Source organism: Eumetopias jubatus, unplaced genomic scaffold (genome assembly GCF_037043125.1).
Source record: "Eumetopias jubatus isolate StellerSeaLion01/CBP00866 unplaced genomic scaffold, mEumJub1_p1.0 scaffold_6, whole genome shotgun sequence".
Taxonomy (NCBI): Eukaryota; Metazoa; Chordata; class Mammalia; order Carnivora; family Otariidae; genus Eumetopias; species Eumetopias jubatus.
The window spans coordinates 11071576-11084608 of NW_028274812.1; the positions used below are offsets into that span (position 1 = coordinate 11071576).

At 48.5% G+C, this 13033-nt stretch overlaps 1 protein-coding gene across 6 annotated transcripts in view; it reads right to left on the bottom strand.

Moving 5' to 3' along the window:
• The window catches only part of ARID1B (AT-rich interaction domain 1B), a 434847-nt gene extending 431468 nt beyond the window's left edge, over positions 1-3379 (bottom strand). For all 6 annotated transcript variants that reach the window (XM_028103326.2, XM_028103324.2, XM_088023824.1 and 3 more), the window contains exon 1: positions 1544-3379. In XM_028103326.2, coding sequence (XP_027959127.2) covers positions 1544-3379 — 1836 coding nt within the window. The remainder of the gene's footprint in view (positions 1-1543) is intronic.
• Positions 3380-13033: the final 9654 nt, after the last annotated feature.

Sequence of the window (13033 nt, forward strand, 5' to 3'; positions counted from 1 at the left end):
GTTGCACCTCAGAACCTGGAAATTTTTAACGTTATAATTTTTAAACTACGTGTGCTGACAATTCATTTTTGGCACAGTTTAATCTGTAAAGGGCACTTTCAGAAAAGCCTTACAAATCCAAAAATTGGTAAAATTCTTGGTTTAATTATTTTCAATTGCCATATCCTCATCCTACAATCAAAGTCCGTGATATATGCAGTGTCCACGTTAAGACTGTCAAAGATCTGGATTTTTGTAAATGCCCACCGTACTGGACACCAGCATAACGATTTTAGTATTTAATCCTCTTATTAATAACTATGATTCATAATAACTTAAGCTTTAAATAATATTCAACCTTACATCTGCTTGTAATAGAGCTCAGTTATTATTTGTGGCAAGAATTTTTGTGACTGTACTGCTCAGCACTTCTATTTACATCAGCAGTGCTAAATGCCCAATGGTGAGAGAGGAGCCAATCAGATGGCAGATTAGATGTCAACTCAGAGGCAGCTGTCTGGAGACTATTACAGCCAGTTTACCTCCACAATTCAAATTCCAAACCTTGCAAAGGAGATCAAGTCAGTCTTTAGGCTCAGCCTACGAGCAAGAAACAGCAAGAGTGCAGGACACTTCCTAATAACGCTGTAGGACCTGGGCGACAGCAAATTAAAGAAAATCCAAATAAATCCGATCCAAAAAGATCAATTTTCACTGGCCTGCTATTTTCCTGGACCTGCTGAATAAAATGTATGCCTGATCCATGATCAAAATAAGTTCAATTTAACCGGAACGCGTTCCTTTAACATAGTCTATCTGTTGAAGGTGACTCCTTTCAAGCAGCCTGTAAGCCAAATAATGGATTTCCTGGCTATTCTCAGGAATGAATCGATTTATTTTAGAATATTTTACCTCCACGTCGTTGTAAATTGGGGTATTATTTTTCCTACGAAGCATTCCAACTCACAGTTCGCATCGAGTATATCTGAATAGCCGGGCAAAACTACGAAAAACACACTCGGTTGCCACAAAGCTGAACCTATCTTTCCTGCCTTCACCTTGCAGGCTAAGAGGGAACGCGGTGTGGCTGGAGGGAGGACAAAGTTCCTCATTCTTTTCCCAGTTAAAGCTTATTGTTGGCGCTAACCGAGAAGACGGAGTCAACATTCCTCCCCAGACCGTACCGGCCCGGAGCGCCGATTTTGTTACAAAAGCCGCCCGAGCCGTCCCCAGCGCCCACACCGCTTCCTCGCGGCGCAGTCCCCGGCCCCGGACGCGCGGCTCCGCGCCCGGGGTGGGGTGGCGAGGCGGGGGTGCTCGGCGGCCGGCCATCCCAGCGCGCGTCCCGGCCCTCGGCGCGACCCTCTCCCCAGGCCCCCGGGCCCCGCGCCCTCCCCAGCCTCCGAGGGAGGCAGCCACGAGTTAAAATGGCTTTGGGCGCCTGGCCCCCGCCTCCCCCCCGGCAGAAGACGCAGAAAAAGTACGCGGAAAGAAAGAAACTAGGGCTCGAGGCGCGCGGCGAGGCCGCCGCGGCGGAAGCAGGCCCGACCGGCGCGGGGGTTACCTGGGATCTGCCCATGGTCGGGCCGGGGGTGCCGGGGCTCATCGCCGGGTGGCTCCTTTGTTGCGCGGCCGCCCAGGCCGGGCTGGCAGCGGCGTACTGGGCGCCCATGTCCTTGCCCAAGCCCATGCCCGCGGCCGCCTGCTGGCCGCCCGCCGCCGCCCCCGCCGCCGCCGCCGCCGCCGCCTGGGACTGGGGCTGCGACGGCGGCGGCGGCGGCGCGCTGGGGCTGCTGTAGTCGGGGTAGCTGCCGCCGTAGCTCCTCATCATGGGGCTGGGCGAGGTGAGCAGCTGGTTGAGGGTCGGGGTGGCCCCCGACGGGTGCTGGTTCTGCCCGGCGAAGCGCTGGAAGCCCCCAGCCGCCGCGCCGGCGGCCGCCTTGCTGAGGCTCGCGGCCCCGCCGCCCCCGGGGCCCATCATCATGCCGCCGCCCTGCTGCCGGGGGGAGCTCAGCACCCCGTACCCCGAGGACGAGCCCCCATAGCCGCCGCCGCCGCCGCCGCCGCCTCCTGCTGCTGCTGCCGCCGCCGCGGCCGCCGCCGCCACAGCTCCCGCTCCTGCTCCTCCTCCTCCTCCTCCTCCTCCGCTGCCTCCTCCTCCTCCTCCGCCGCCGCCGCCGCCGCCGCCGCCGCCGCCCGCGCTGGGCCGGCTGTAGCCCGGATAATGGTTGTACTGGCTGTTGGGGTACCCTTCGTGGGAGTTCTGCAGGGGGTCCATGCTGTTCGGGGCTCCGGCGGCGGCTGAGGCGGAGTGCATCATCCCCATCCCGGGGCTTTGTTGTCCGCCATGTTGATCAAAGCAAGGCCCAGTGCGGCCGCCTGGGCCGCCGCTAGCAGGGGCAGCGCTGCCATAGTAATTATTAAACTCCGAGACGGCCGCCGGGCCGCCGCCGCCGCCGCCGCCGCCGCCACCACCGCCACCGCCACCGCCGCCGCCGCCGCCGCCGCCGCCCCCGGGCACGGCGACCGGCGGCTGCTGCGCGCCCAGGGCGCCCAGGCCCGGGTGCTCGAACCGGCCGCCCGCCGGCTCCCCCATCTTGGGCGGCGCGTCGTCCTCGTCGCCCGGCTTGCTCAGCAGAGGCTGGCCCGGAGGGTCGGCCTGGCCGCCCGCGGCACTGTCCTTGGCGCCTCCATGTTGCGGCTGCTCCATGTCGGGACCGGGCTGAGCCGCGCCGCCGCCCGCGCCGCCGAGGCTGTTGTTGTTGGAAATGGGATGTTGCTGCTGCTGCTGCTGCTGCTGCTGTTGCTGCTGCTGCTGCTGCTGCTGCTGGAACTGGTTTAGCTGCTGCTGTAGTGCGTGGTGGTGGTGGTGGAGGTGGTGGGCATGGTGGTGGTGGTGGTGGGCATGGTGGTGGTGGTGGTGCTGCTGGTGGGGCGGTGCGGCGGGGGCTTCGCCAACGGTTTTCAGTTTGTGGTTGGGGAGCAGCCCCGTCTCCATGGCCGAGCCCGGGCCCGACGAGGAGGAAGAGGAGGACGCCGCCGCCGCGGAGGAGGAGGAGGACAGCGCGGCGGCGCTTCCACCCTCCTTGAGAGCCGCCTCGGAGCCGCCGCTCTTGGCGCTGTTAGTGCTGGCGGCGGCTGAGGCCGCCGTGCTCGCGTTATGGGCCATGTTCAGTTCGTGACGGGGGTGCAGGGGGTGGTGGTGCACATTATTCAGGCCGCCGCCGTCGCCGCCGCCCCCCAGCATGGGTCCCGGTGCCGCCGCCGCCGCGCCGCGCGCCCCCGCCTCCAGGTCCCGGGCCCCGGGCGCCGGCCGCGGCCCGGGGGGCGCCCGCCGCTCGCCGCTGCCCGCCCGCGCCCGCGCCGCCGCCGCCGCCGCCGCTGCTGCCCGCGCGGCCATGATCGCCGCGGCGTGGCGAGGCCGGGCGGGGGGCGGGGGGAGACAATAAAACCCACTTTTTAGTCAGCGGCCCCTCCTGTGCGCATCCACACGCCCCGACGGGAATCGAGCGAGCCCCCTCCCCCTCCACAGGCCCCGCCGGAGCCGAACCGGGAGTCACGCCTTACGGTCTGGGCCTGTTCCCGCTGTGTGATTTCATGGTGAAAGTTTTTAGTTCAGGTTTAAATGAAACTTTTCTCTTTTCCTTTCTGACCCGGATATGGGTAAATACACGACTGACTGAGCCTGTCGGGCCCAGCATGGCATGAGAGGGAGCCGAGCGAGCCCGAGCAACTATTATCCACTTCTCTCTGATTACTCGTGTGCACTCGCAAAACGCGGACTGGACTCGGCGCGGGCCGCCGCCCGCCGCCCGCCGGGCCCTGCGCCCGCCGCCACCGCCCGCCCGGCCGGGCGCAGCCTCGCGGGCACCCGGCGGCCCCGGGCCGGGGGCTCGGGCCGGCTCCGCAGGCGCCCGGAGCGCGGCGGCGTGGGGCGACGCGAGGCCGCACTTTCCCCTCGTGCCTCGTCTCCTTGCCAACCGGCCGTTCGCGTGTTTGTTTTCACGTCTAAAAGGAACGATACAAAGGTGGAAAACGAGTCTGACGAGCAGACAAAAGAGGGAGAAGGGCAGGGGAACAAAGTTGTCCGTTGGCCTCAAAGGTTTGGAGGAGCCGACGGAGAAAGAAAATATTTGGGCAATCTGTGCAAAAGCACTGCCTCTCCCAGGAGTTATGTAATTTTTCAGAAAGTTGGCCTCTCTGCCTTGATTTGGGGCCATCAGCGTAATTCCCACAACTTCTTCAAACTGCGAAATTAGGAAAGAGTTTAAGGGAAGGTTAGCCGCCTTCAGGCAGTGCGGTGCCCTGTACACAGCAAGTACTCAATAAGTGCTGAGACTGACTGCACCTGCCCCAAAGATGATGTTTATATAACTATTTTTTTAAGACACCTCATATATGCGTGTAGGCTTATCAATGAAAACGCAAAAGCATTCCCAAAGGAGCATTTTTCTTACAATGCTCTTGTCCTCTCTCTAAAGGGAAAGTCTGCAAATAAGTAGACTGGTGTGTTATGCTCCAGCTTGCACATGGAAATGTAACTATTGGTGCCATAATAGTGACAGCTGAAGTTTATCTCATGTCTTCATAAATCTATACGACGCCTTTCATCATATTTCAGAGGTTAATGTGCACAATTAACCCTCTTGATATGAGTTCGTTTCTAACCAATGTGAAACAAAACTAAAAAGAAATCCATATTTAATAAACAAGACCAATAGTCATGTAAGTTGGTCGAATCTGATCTTAGAGCAGAAATGTTTCAGACTTTGTTCTTTAAAATACTCTGTTTTGTCACTTCATGGTGTTTTAAATGTTTTTATTATTGTTAATTTGTCACCTAGTAACCTGAATATCTTCAAGCAGGTTTTCTTAACCTAAGCAATGCCTCACTTGTACTAATATGGAACTCGTTTTCATGGAGAGAAAGCATTTGAAACTGGAACTTTCAAGAGGTCACACTAGCTGAAATAATATATAGGATTTTAGTGGGACATAGTTTTCTAAAATCATTTCATTCTTCAGCTTTTTTTATAAAGATGAGTTTATTTTCACTGCAGTGATTATTTTTATTTGCTTGAGCAAGTGCAAATATGTTAATGACTAAATAGAAAAAGATAGGTGGGAAAAACTGGTGACTAATTGGTGGGGGAGGGGAATCAGGTGCACACCCAAGGGTCATTATAGAGTGTACAGACAACAAATTGCAATTCTATGCAAACAACTGGAAAACAGGGGTTGTATCATTGTGTGTAAGAGAGAATTACAGAACTGTAAGATGAATTCATGCCAAACCATTCATCAGTTTTTGCCAAGAGAATACTACATCTTTGTTAGTGTGCCTTTTTGACATTTTCTCCTGGATTTTCTCCCTTTATGCATTCAAATACATACTAATTATATGCAGTACACCACAAAAGTTGAATTTTTGAAGTTTTTCATATGCAAATATAAATATATGTCCGTTTTGTGTGTTTACACATATATTCTAAAATCAATTATATATTTATGCTTTTAGATATTTAGACCCAAACTAAATATGTACATATAACCATAAGAAAGCATTTTTCCAAACTGATGAAATATGTCAAAGTCAATTTAAGCAGGTGTAGCTATAGCTTGTGGCTTATTTTCACAACTAACCCTGAAAGGGAAAATGAGTCACCAAGTTCAGCTCTGGCCCTTTTCTTAAAAATATTTTTCATATACAAAAATCATGGAACTAAAGGTATAGAAAGTCAAAATCTCTTTTAATCCCATTTGTTTGAGCAAGTCAACTACAAGATTGGAACCAAGAGGCTCTGAAATAGAGGCCCCCAGCACAATGAAATCAGCCTGCTATAAAAGGCGACACATGCCAGTTTCTCCTCCCCAATGGCAGATGCCACACCCTAAAGCAGACAGAAGGCACTGCAGTCTGAAGGAGAAGCACAACACAAAGCCGGCAGGACTTGGTTTTGTCTTTTAAACCACAGAGAATGCTGAAATACCTTCTTGAAAGCATCCTTGCCGAAGACAAGTAGCAGGCTCCTATTCATTCGGCTTACAGTTTTTAAACACACCTTCTCAAGAAAACAAAATAAAAGCCTCTCAGAGTTTCATGTAAAAATCCATGACTTAATAGACAAAAACAGCAATTGTCAGGGGTCTGTTCGAAAGTGATGAAACAGGTCCCCGTTTCACAAAAGCACAATTTGAACCATAGATGATAGTTCTCTTGTATCCACTTGCCTCAATTATCCTATATGGCAACACTACATTATTGTTTCTTTTTGATGAAATGAGGTACTAGAAATTAACAGGTACATTTTTTCCTAATGTACATCTCTTGCCTAATTTCAAACAATGACAACTTTAATAAGTCACTCTAACCATAAAGTGACAGAGCTGAAGTCCCCCAAGCTGGGGAATGGCCACCAGGCCCCTGCGGCCAACCTCCCACCCACAGGTTGCCCTGTGCCCTCATGTTTAGCCAGGAGATTACCCATTATTTTCTTAAACACTCCTCTTTGGCTACAAAAAAGGATTGATTTGTTTGGGGCTTTTGGGGGGGTACTATATGAAAATACTAATATTTAAATACTGCTCCTTTTGAAGAAGTTTTAGGGCCCCGAATAAAAGACTCTTCAACTTGCCCACTTAAAGAGGATTGAGCCATATGGTAGTTGAAGAATGCCACAGCTCTGTTCTTTTTGCCTCACCGTAGCCCATCATTCTGTTTGCTTTCAGATTAAGTCCCTTTTTACTCTTCTGGTTATTTATTTGATAACTGAAACTATCACGACTCACTAACCATCATATTTCTCAGTATTCTTCATGTAATTTGGAAGCAATTTAGAATAAAGCCCTGTCAAGGGTTTACAAATAAGAACTATTAAAGAATAAGGCTTTGGATACTTGCTTTCCTTTTAAATTTATGAGAAATGTGATGAATGGAGCTAATGGGATTTCCCTACTGATCTCGGGCAGGGACGTTAAAAAGCACTGAACAATTGTCCTTTTCACTTCTCTGATTTAGACGTTAGCAGTGAATAACTGAGTAAACGCAAGATATGGGACATAGCATCTGATTTGAAAACAACTATGCAAATTAACAGTGGTCCATAAGTTTAAGAGGCAAACAGGTGGGATTTGAAAAAAATCTAGGCAAAAATAATTTAAATAAATTTGGGGACTCTGACGAATAATAGCACTATTGTACTTAGTAAGAATATTATAGCACGGATAATCAACCTGGATGGGAATAAATTACACTTACTTATCAAACAAATATATCTCGAGTCTACTTTGTGACATTGCTTTGAGAATAAAAAGATAATTATTATCTTGATCTTGTCCTCAATAGGGGAGATAAACAATTACCTTAGAACATACTCGGGGCTGCCCTGAAACGTCATAGAGGGTTTGGCCAATAAAGAAGCAAGCTCAGACTTCCCCACCCAACAACATTCCCTGCAGCTATGCCTTGTTGGCAGCCACCGACCAGGCACGGCTCCCTAATCCTCAGTCTGCCACAGCTCTGGCGTGACACTGGGAACCCACCACTGTCGGGGCTACACTTCCAGAACCTTAAGTCAAATTTACCATTAGGCTACTACAATTTCTCTCAAGGGTCCCTAGAAACATAGTAACATCGGTGAAATATATGAAGAAACACCCTATTACATTTTAGAACATTGTACTTTTTATCTTCTATTTGACCATCCACCTTTTGAATGGTGTGTAATAAATATTTTTTATTACAGCCTAGTTTAGAAATTTTCTATAACTTTTAGATAAATATGTGTGTGATGACATTTCTTTAGTTTTATTCCCATCAAAGTCTTTTACTCGGCACCTACTGGTGCGTTTCGGACTCCAGGATCATGACCTGAGCCGAAGGCAGTTGCTTAACCAACTGAGCCACCCAGGCGCCCTCCTTCTGCAAATATGTCATGTAGTATAATCATCTGTATGGCTTCTATCACTGATAACCCTGCTATGTGGATAAGGACACTTTATAGATAGCTCCACTCTAGTTCCTCATTAAGTAACTGCTTGGGAAGTAAACCTATTTGAAGTCATGTATAATAATCAAGAATACAAAGGGAAGTCATTTGGAGAGCACCTCAATTTTCTGGAAAGATTTTAGTGACTTATCTGAGGCCCTTCTGGGTCTTTCTCATGTGTGATTAATTGCTTCATAGTACACATAAACTTCTAAAATAAGACTACTCTTCAAGCACAATAAATTCCAAACAACTCATGTGCATTAATGTAGTGCCCGTGTGATTATTTTTTAAAGATTTTATTTATTTATTTGGGGGGGGCAAGCAAACTCCTTGCTGAGTTCAGGGCCCCATGCAGGCTCGATCCTGCGATCCCCAGATCATGACCTGAGCAAAAACCGAGAGTCGGACACTCAACCGACTAAGCCACCCACGCGCCCCAGTGCATATGTGATTTTTATTTTACCCTGTTTATATTCAATTGCTTTGTCCCTAATCCATTAAGACAATCAGTGGGCACCTTTAAGGGTAAATTATTGACAGTGGCCTGATTGTTCTGGTAAGGGACAAAGGACTTGGTTTTGTGCTTTCTTTCACAAAATGAAATTCACAAATTTCATTGAGAAATTTGTTTATCAGTGCGTTCCTCTAAGAACATCCAAGTTGTTAAGCATAATTTTTTTTTCCTCCCCCTAACTTAAAGGAAATGTTCACACCATGGCGTGTTGCTGTAGGCCTTAAAATTCAATCAGCTATCCTTGGCATCTTCTCTGACCCTCAGATGTCTCCTGTCTCAAGCTGCACTTCTCTCTGGTGCTGGTGACCTGCTATCTCAAGGACTGTGTGTGTGAAGTTTTCCCTCCCAAAGCGTAACTCACAAGGAGCAGCTGGGAAGGTGGCCTCTTGGCTCAGCCCCATTCATTCAGCAAGTAACTCCCAAGTTACCACTGTGCACCGGCCCAGTGCTAAGCTTTGTGGCCATCACAGCGGGGTGGGTGCAGGGAAGAAAAGGGGGGACTTACCACATTGAGTGAACCTGCTGCTAGCCAAATGGTCACACTAATAAATGTATAATTGCGCAGAGATAACATGCTCCGAAGAGATAGGGTTCTAGAAGGGCAGTAGATGAAGCCTGACCCAGGCAGGGCAAGTTTGGCTTGGGCTGAAAACCGCCAAGTGAGAGAAAGAAGAGAAAGGGCATCGCAGACAACAGGAGGCCAGTGGGGCAGAGAGCCGAATGGGGCAGGCATGCCAGGGGCAGCTGCAGAGGTGGAGGCCTCCATGCTGGTTCCGGCAGACCAATTCGGTCAGGGCTGGTATTCAAGAGCAGTGCTAAGTAACTGCTGCATGTGAGCAGGGGGCTGACATGACTGCAACTGGGTTGTAACAGACCCATGGTTACTGGGAAGACTGGGTAGAGGTGGAGCCAGAGCAGACGGGAGGTAGAATGGGGGACTGTCTCGGGTCCAGGCTCATCTCTCAGGCCAGGGAGGCCTGACCACCTCCATTTCTTGAGGCTCTCAGTGAATTATGATACGAAGAAACACTAAGGATCCTAAAAATTTGATTATTTTAATGTTCTTTTTAATTTAATGTATTCAGCCTCAAAAACACAATGCAATCAAGGTGTGCTTTTTTATGCTTAGAAGAATTCTAGGACTTATTTCTAATTAATTCATAGGGCCCTACAGCTGTGTGATCTGTTAATAGATCACAAGTTTTTTTGGGTTTTGGGGGGGGTTTTTTTGAAGATTTTATTTATTTGACAGAGAGAGACACAGCAAGAGAGGGAACACAAGCAGGGGCAGTGGGAGAGGGAGAAGCAGACTCCCCGCCGAGTAGGGAGCCCGATGCGGGGCTCAATCCCAGGACCCTGGGATCACGACCTGAGCCGAAGGCAGACGCTTAACGACTGAGCCACCCGGGCGCCCGAGATTACAAGTTTTAAAACAATACGATGAAACCCTTCTCATCTAGCCACTGTATCTGTAGGAATAAATGTATAACCTTACTTGACAACACAAAAGGCTAAATTGGAGACTCTGTAAATGGCTCTCTGAGTTAGCTGTCAGGATGGAGCCTAGTCCAAGTGAGAGATGAGAGATGGAGAAGTTGGATGAGGCCAGGGGGGACCATGGGGATGGCAGTAAGTGAAATGACCCCAAAGAGTCCCCCCTCCCCACTTAAGAATGTGCGGATTGTTAAATGCCCAAGGGCTCTCAGCCAAGGAGATGAGTGGGAGCTGCAATCCAGCCAGAGCCTTACTTGCCGCTCATTGAGTCCTGGCACAGGACTGAGTCCACTAGAGGATGGGATGTCTTTTTCCAATTTACACGAAGCATAAATGCATGCCTGCAGTGACCCTCCCTGGGGCAGATGGTGAGGAAACTCCAGCTTGTGTCCCCGCCGTCCAGTCCCGTCCTCCTTCCCCTCTATACTACCCTCGTTGCCTCTATACCGCTCCCTGCCCCCCCCCACCCCTCCACGGCTCAGATAAGCCAACTTTGCTCATCCTAGAATCTCAAGCTGAAAACAACTCAGATCCATATAGTGCAAACATTTTGTGACCTGGGGGCCTTCTCCCATATCTAGGAAATTTGTGAGATTGAGGTGATCCAGGGTAAACGCTTCGAAACAAATGCACAAAGTGAGTCAAGACACCAGCTCCCCAGGGGGTGCCATGCTTGTTGCCCTCAATCTAAAGGACATCTCCCAGCTGTGACTACTTGTCCCCTGGAATTATGCAGTGTGGCTCCCCTGATCCTCTCTGTTTGCCAGAGGCCAGAGCCATCGTTTATAGTCCCTGAAAGAAGGCACAGGAAGAAAGCAGAATCCCAGGTTGGGAAATGCCTGGGCCCAGGCAGTATTCTAGTTTGGCATTTATATGGCTTTCTGCCACCTTTCCACAGCTGCAAACCTTGGGGCAAACCACCTCGCATATCTGAGGGAGGAAAAGGAGAGGCAAGCCCTGGGGTTAGGGCAGTGTTTGGAGCACCTAGCACACCTTCCCTTCTTATTCACTCACTTCCCTATCTAAGAATAGGGCACCAATCTAGAAAAGGGAAAACCTCAGGCAGAAATGGCTGTATTTAAATCAACAAACCAAGCCACTTCTAAGCTGCTCTGAGTTTTATAGCTATGATTATTAAACATGTATTGTGTCTATCCTGGGCCCCACATAGGGGCACATAGATACGGCAGAGAAGCAAGGTCCTAACCCAACATTTGTTCTCTTTACCCTTCGTAGCCGAAACATTTTTAACTGGGCACATGACCACCTGTTTTTTCTGTAAAAAAAAAAACAACTCTACCTTTCCCAGATCCCCTGGAGATAGATGTGTGGGGTGCTTAAAGGGAGCTGTGTGGCTGGCTCAGTTCCTATCTGCCTTCAGACTTGGTTGATGAGAGAGAAAAACCTCTATCTTGTTCAAAGTACTGATGTTTTTTTGCTTTGTTTGGTTTTTTTTTTAAAAAGTGCATATAATTTCTCATATAATTCTCACAACACTTCGAGAGTCCAGTAAACCACACAAACCTCGATTTCATCCTGTAGAAAACACAGAAAAATAACAGTACCTGATTCACTGGGCTTTGGAGGGTTAAATAATCCTTGCAAAGCTCTGAGGACAGTGCCTGGAACAAGGGAAGGGTCTGATTTTATTATTTTACTAAGCCCCTTATGTCCCTCTAGCTGGGTTATCAACTCCTTAAGGACAAAAAGTCCCCACCTTCAAGTTTCTCTTCTATCTTCCACCATACTCAGAACAATCCTGGACCCACCGTGGGCTCGTAGCACTTAATTGTCAAAAGAACTCTGTAGCTGAACACAAACATCCGAGTAAAATTATTCACGTGCATTTTCAAATTAATTGTCTCTTTCAATGCAGAGAACTGATGTAGCTTAAGGAACAATACCTTTATGTGGCTAGCTAGTCATTTTAAAATAAAGAAAGGACTCTTTACTACGATACGTCTTCTTTTTTTCTAATTTGCTTAGAAGGTGTAGGAAATTTTTCTTAAAAGGTCAGGTCGACCTATTATGGTAATATAAATTGTAGGCTATATTCAGAGGGTTACCACTCCGAGAAACTGATTTCCCAGCTTCCTCTCTAGGTAAGACTTCATCATCCTTGCAGGCTACAGGGGTATCACATGAGCATGAGGTTCGTAACTGGAGAGAGTTGCCTTGAATATGTTTAACGCTTGAACCCGTCACAGTAAGTCTCGGTCTGTACTAGGTTAGCGTGGCACTAGTTTATAAACAACATGAATATTAGCACCGATTCTGTGAGATTGGTTTCCCACTGACCTCAACAGAAACAATGCAAATATTCACCCTTTTTTAAAGCATAGTAAAACGCCTGTGGTTTTTGAAGCCAGACCAAAAACACATGTAGAAAAGCCCATGGATTATTTTAAGTGAACTTATTTTTTTTTAATCTCATTAACTTTGCACCATATGCTGTTTATTTTGTATATCCTGCATAGGCTGAAAAGTGAAAATAGAGCAGGCCACTTTGCTTCATTTGGGGCACATCATTACCAGGATAACATACACAAACTGGGAAGTTCAGAGAAAAACAAAGACAATTAAGAGGACTTTTTAAGATGACTTAAAAGATTTTTAAAGCTCTATGTGTTCCTTAACTAAGCAACCCAGGAGGCAAGCAGGAAAACTGCTTCCCAGCACATGAAAAGAGTGTTACCTCTGGCAGCTTCCTAATCTGGAGAAAGAAGGTGGACTCACATCCCAGTTCCACATTTATGGGCTGTGCAAGTTTTGGCAATTAACTTTTTGGTTAGCAGAATATACATGAAACACTAAATATCTATCTTACATGTTTTTATTTTTGGGAGTGGGGGGTTGGGTAAGAGTTAAATGAGAGTGTATATATATGTAAAGTATTTGACATATTGCCTGGAATTAAAGAGGTAAGTAGGGTGTGTGTGTGTGTGTGTGTGTTTAATTTCTAAATAAAATAGGTATCTGTCATGTGATTTTAGGAAAAACCAGGTGTAGTCCACTCAATCCCAAACATTTCTTCTGCTACTTAACATTTCTCCAT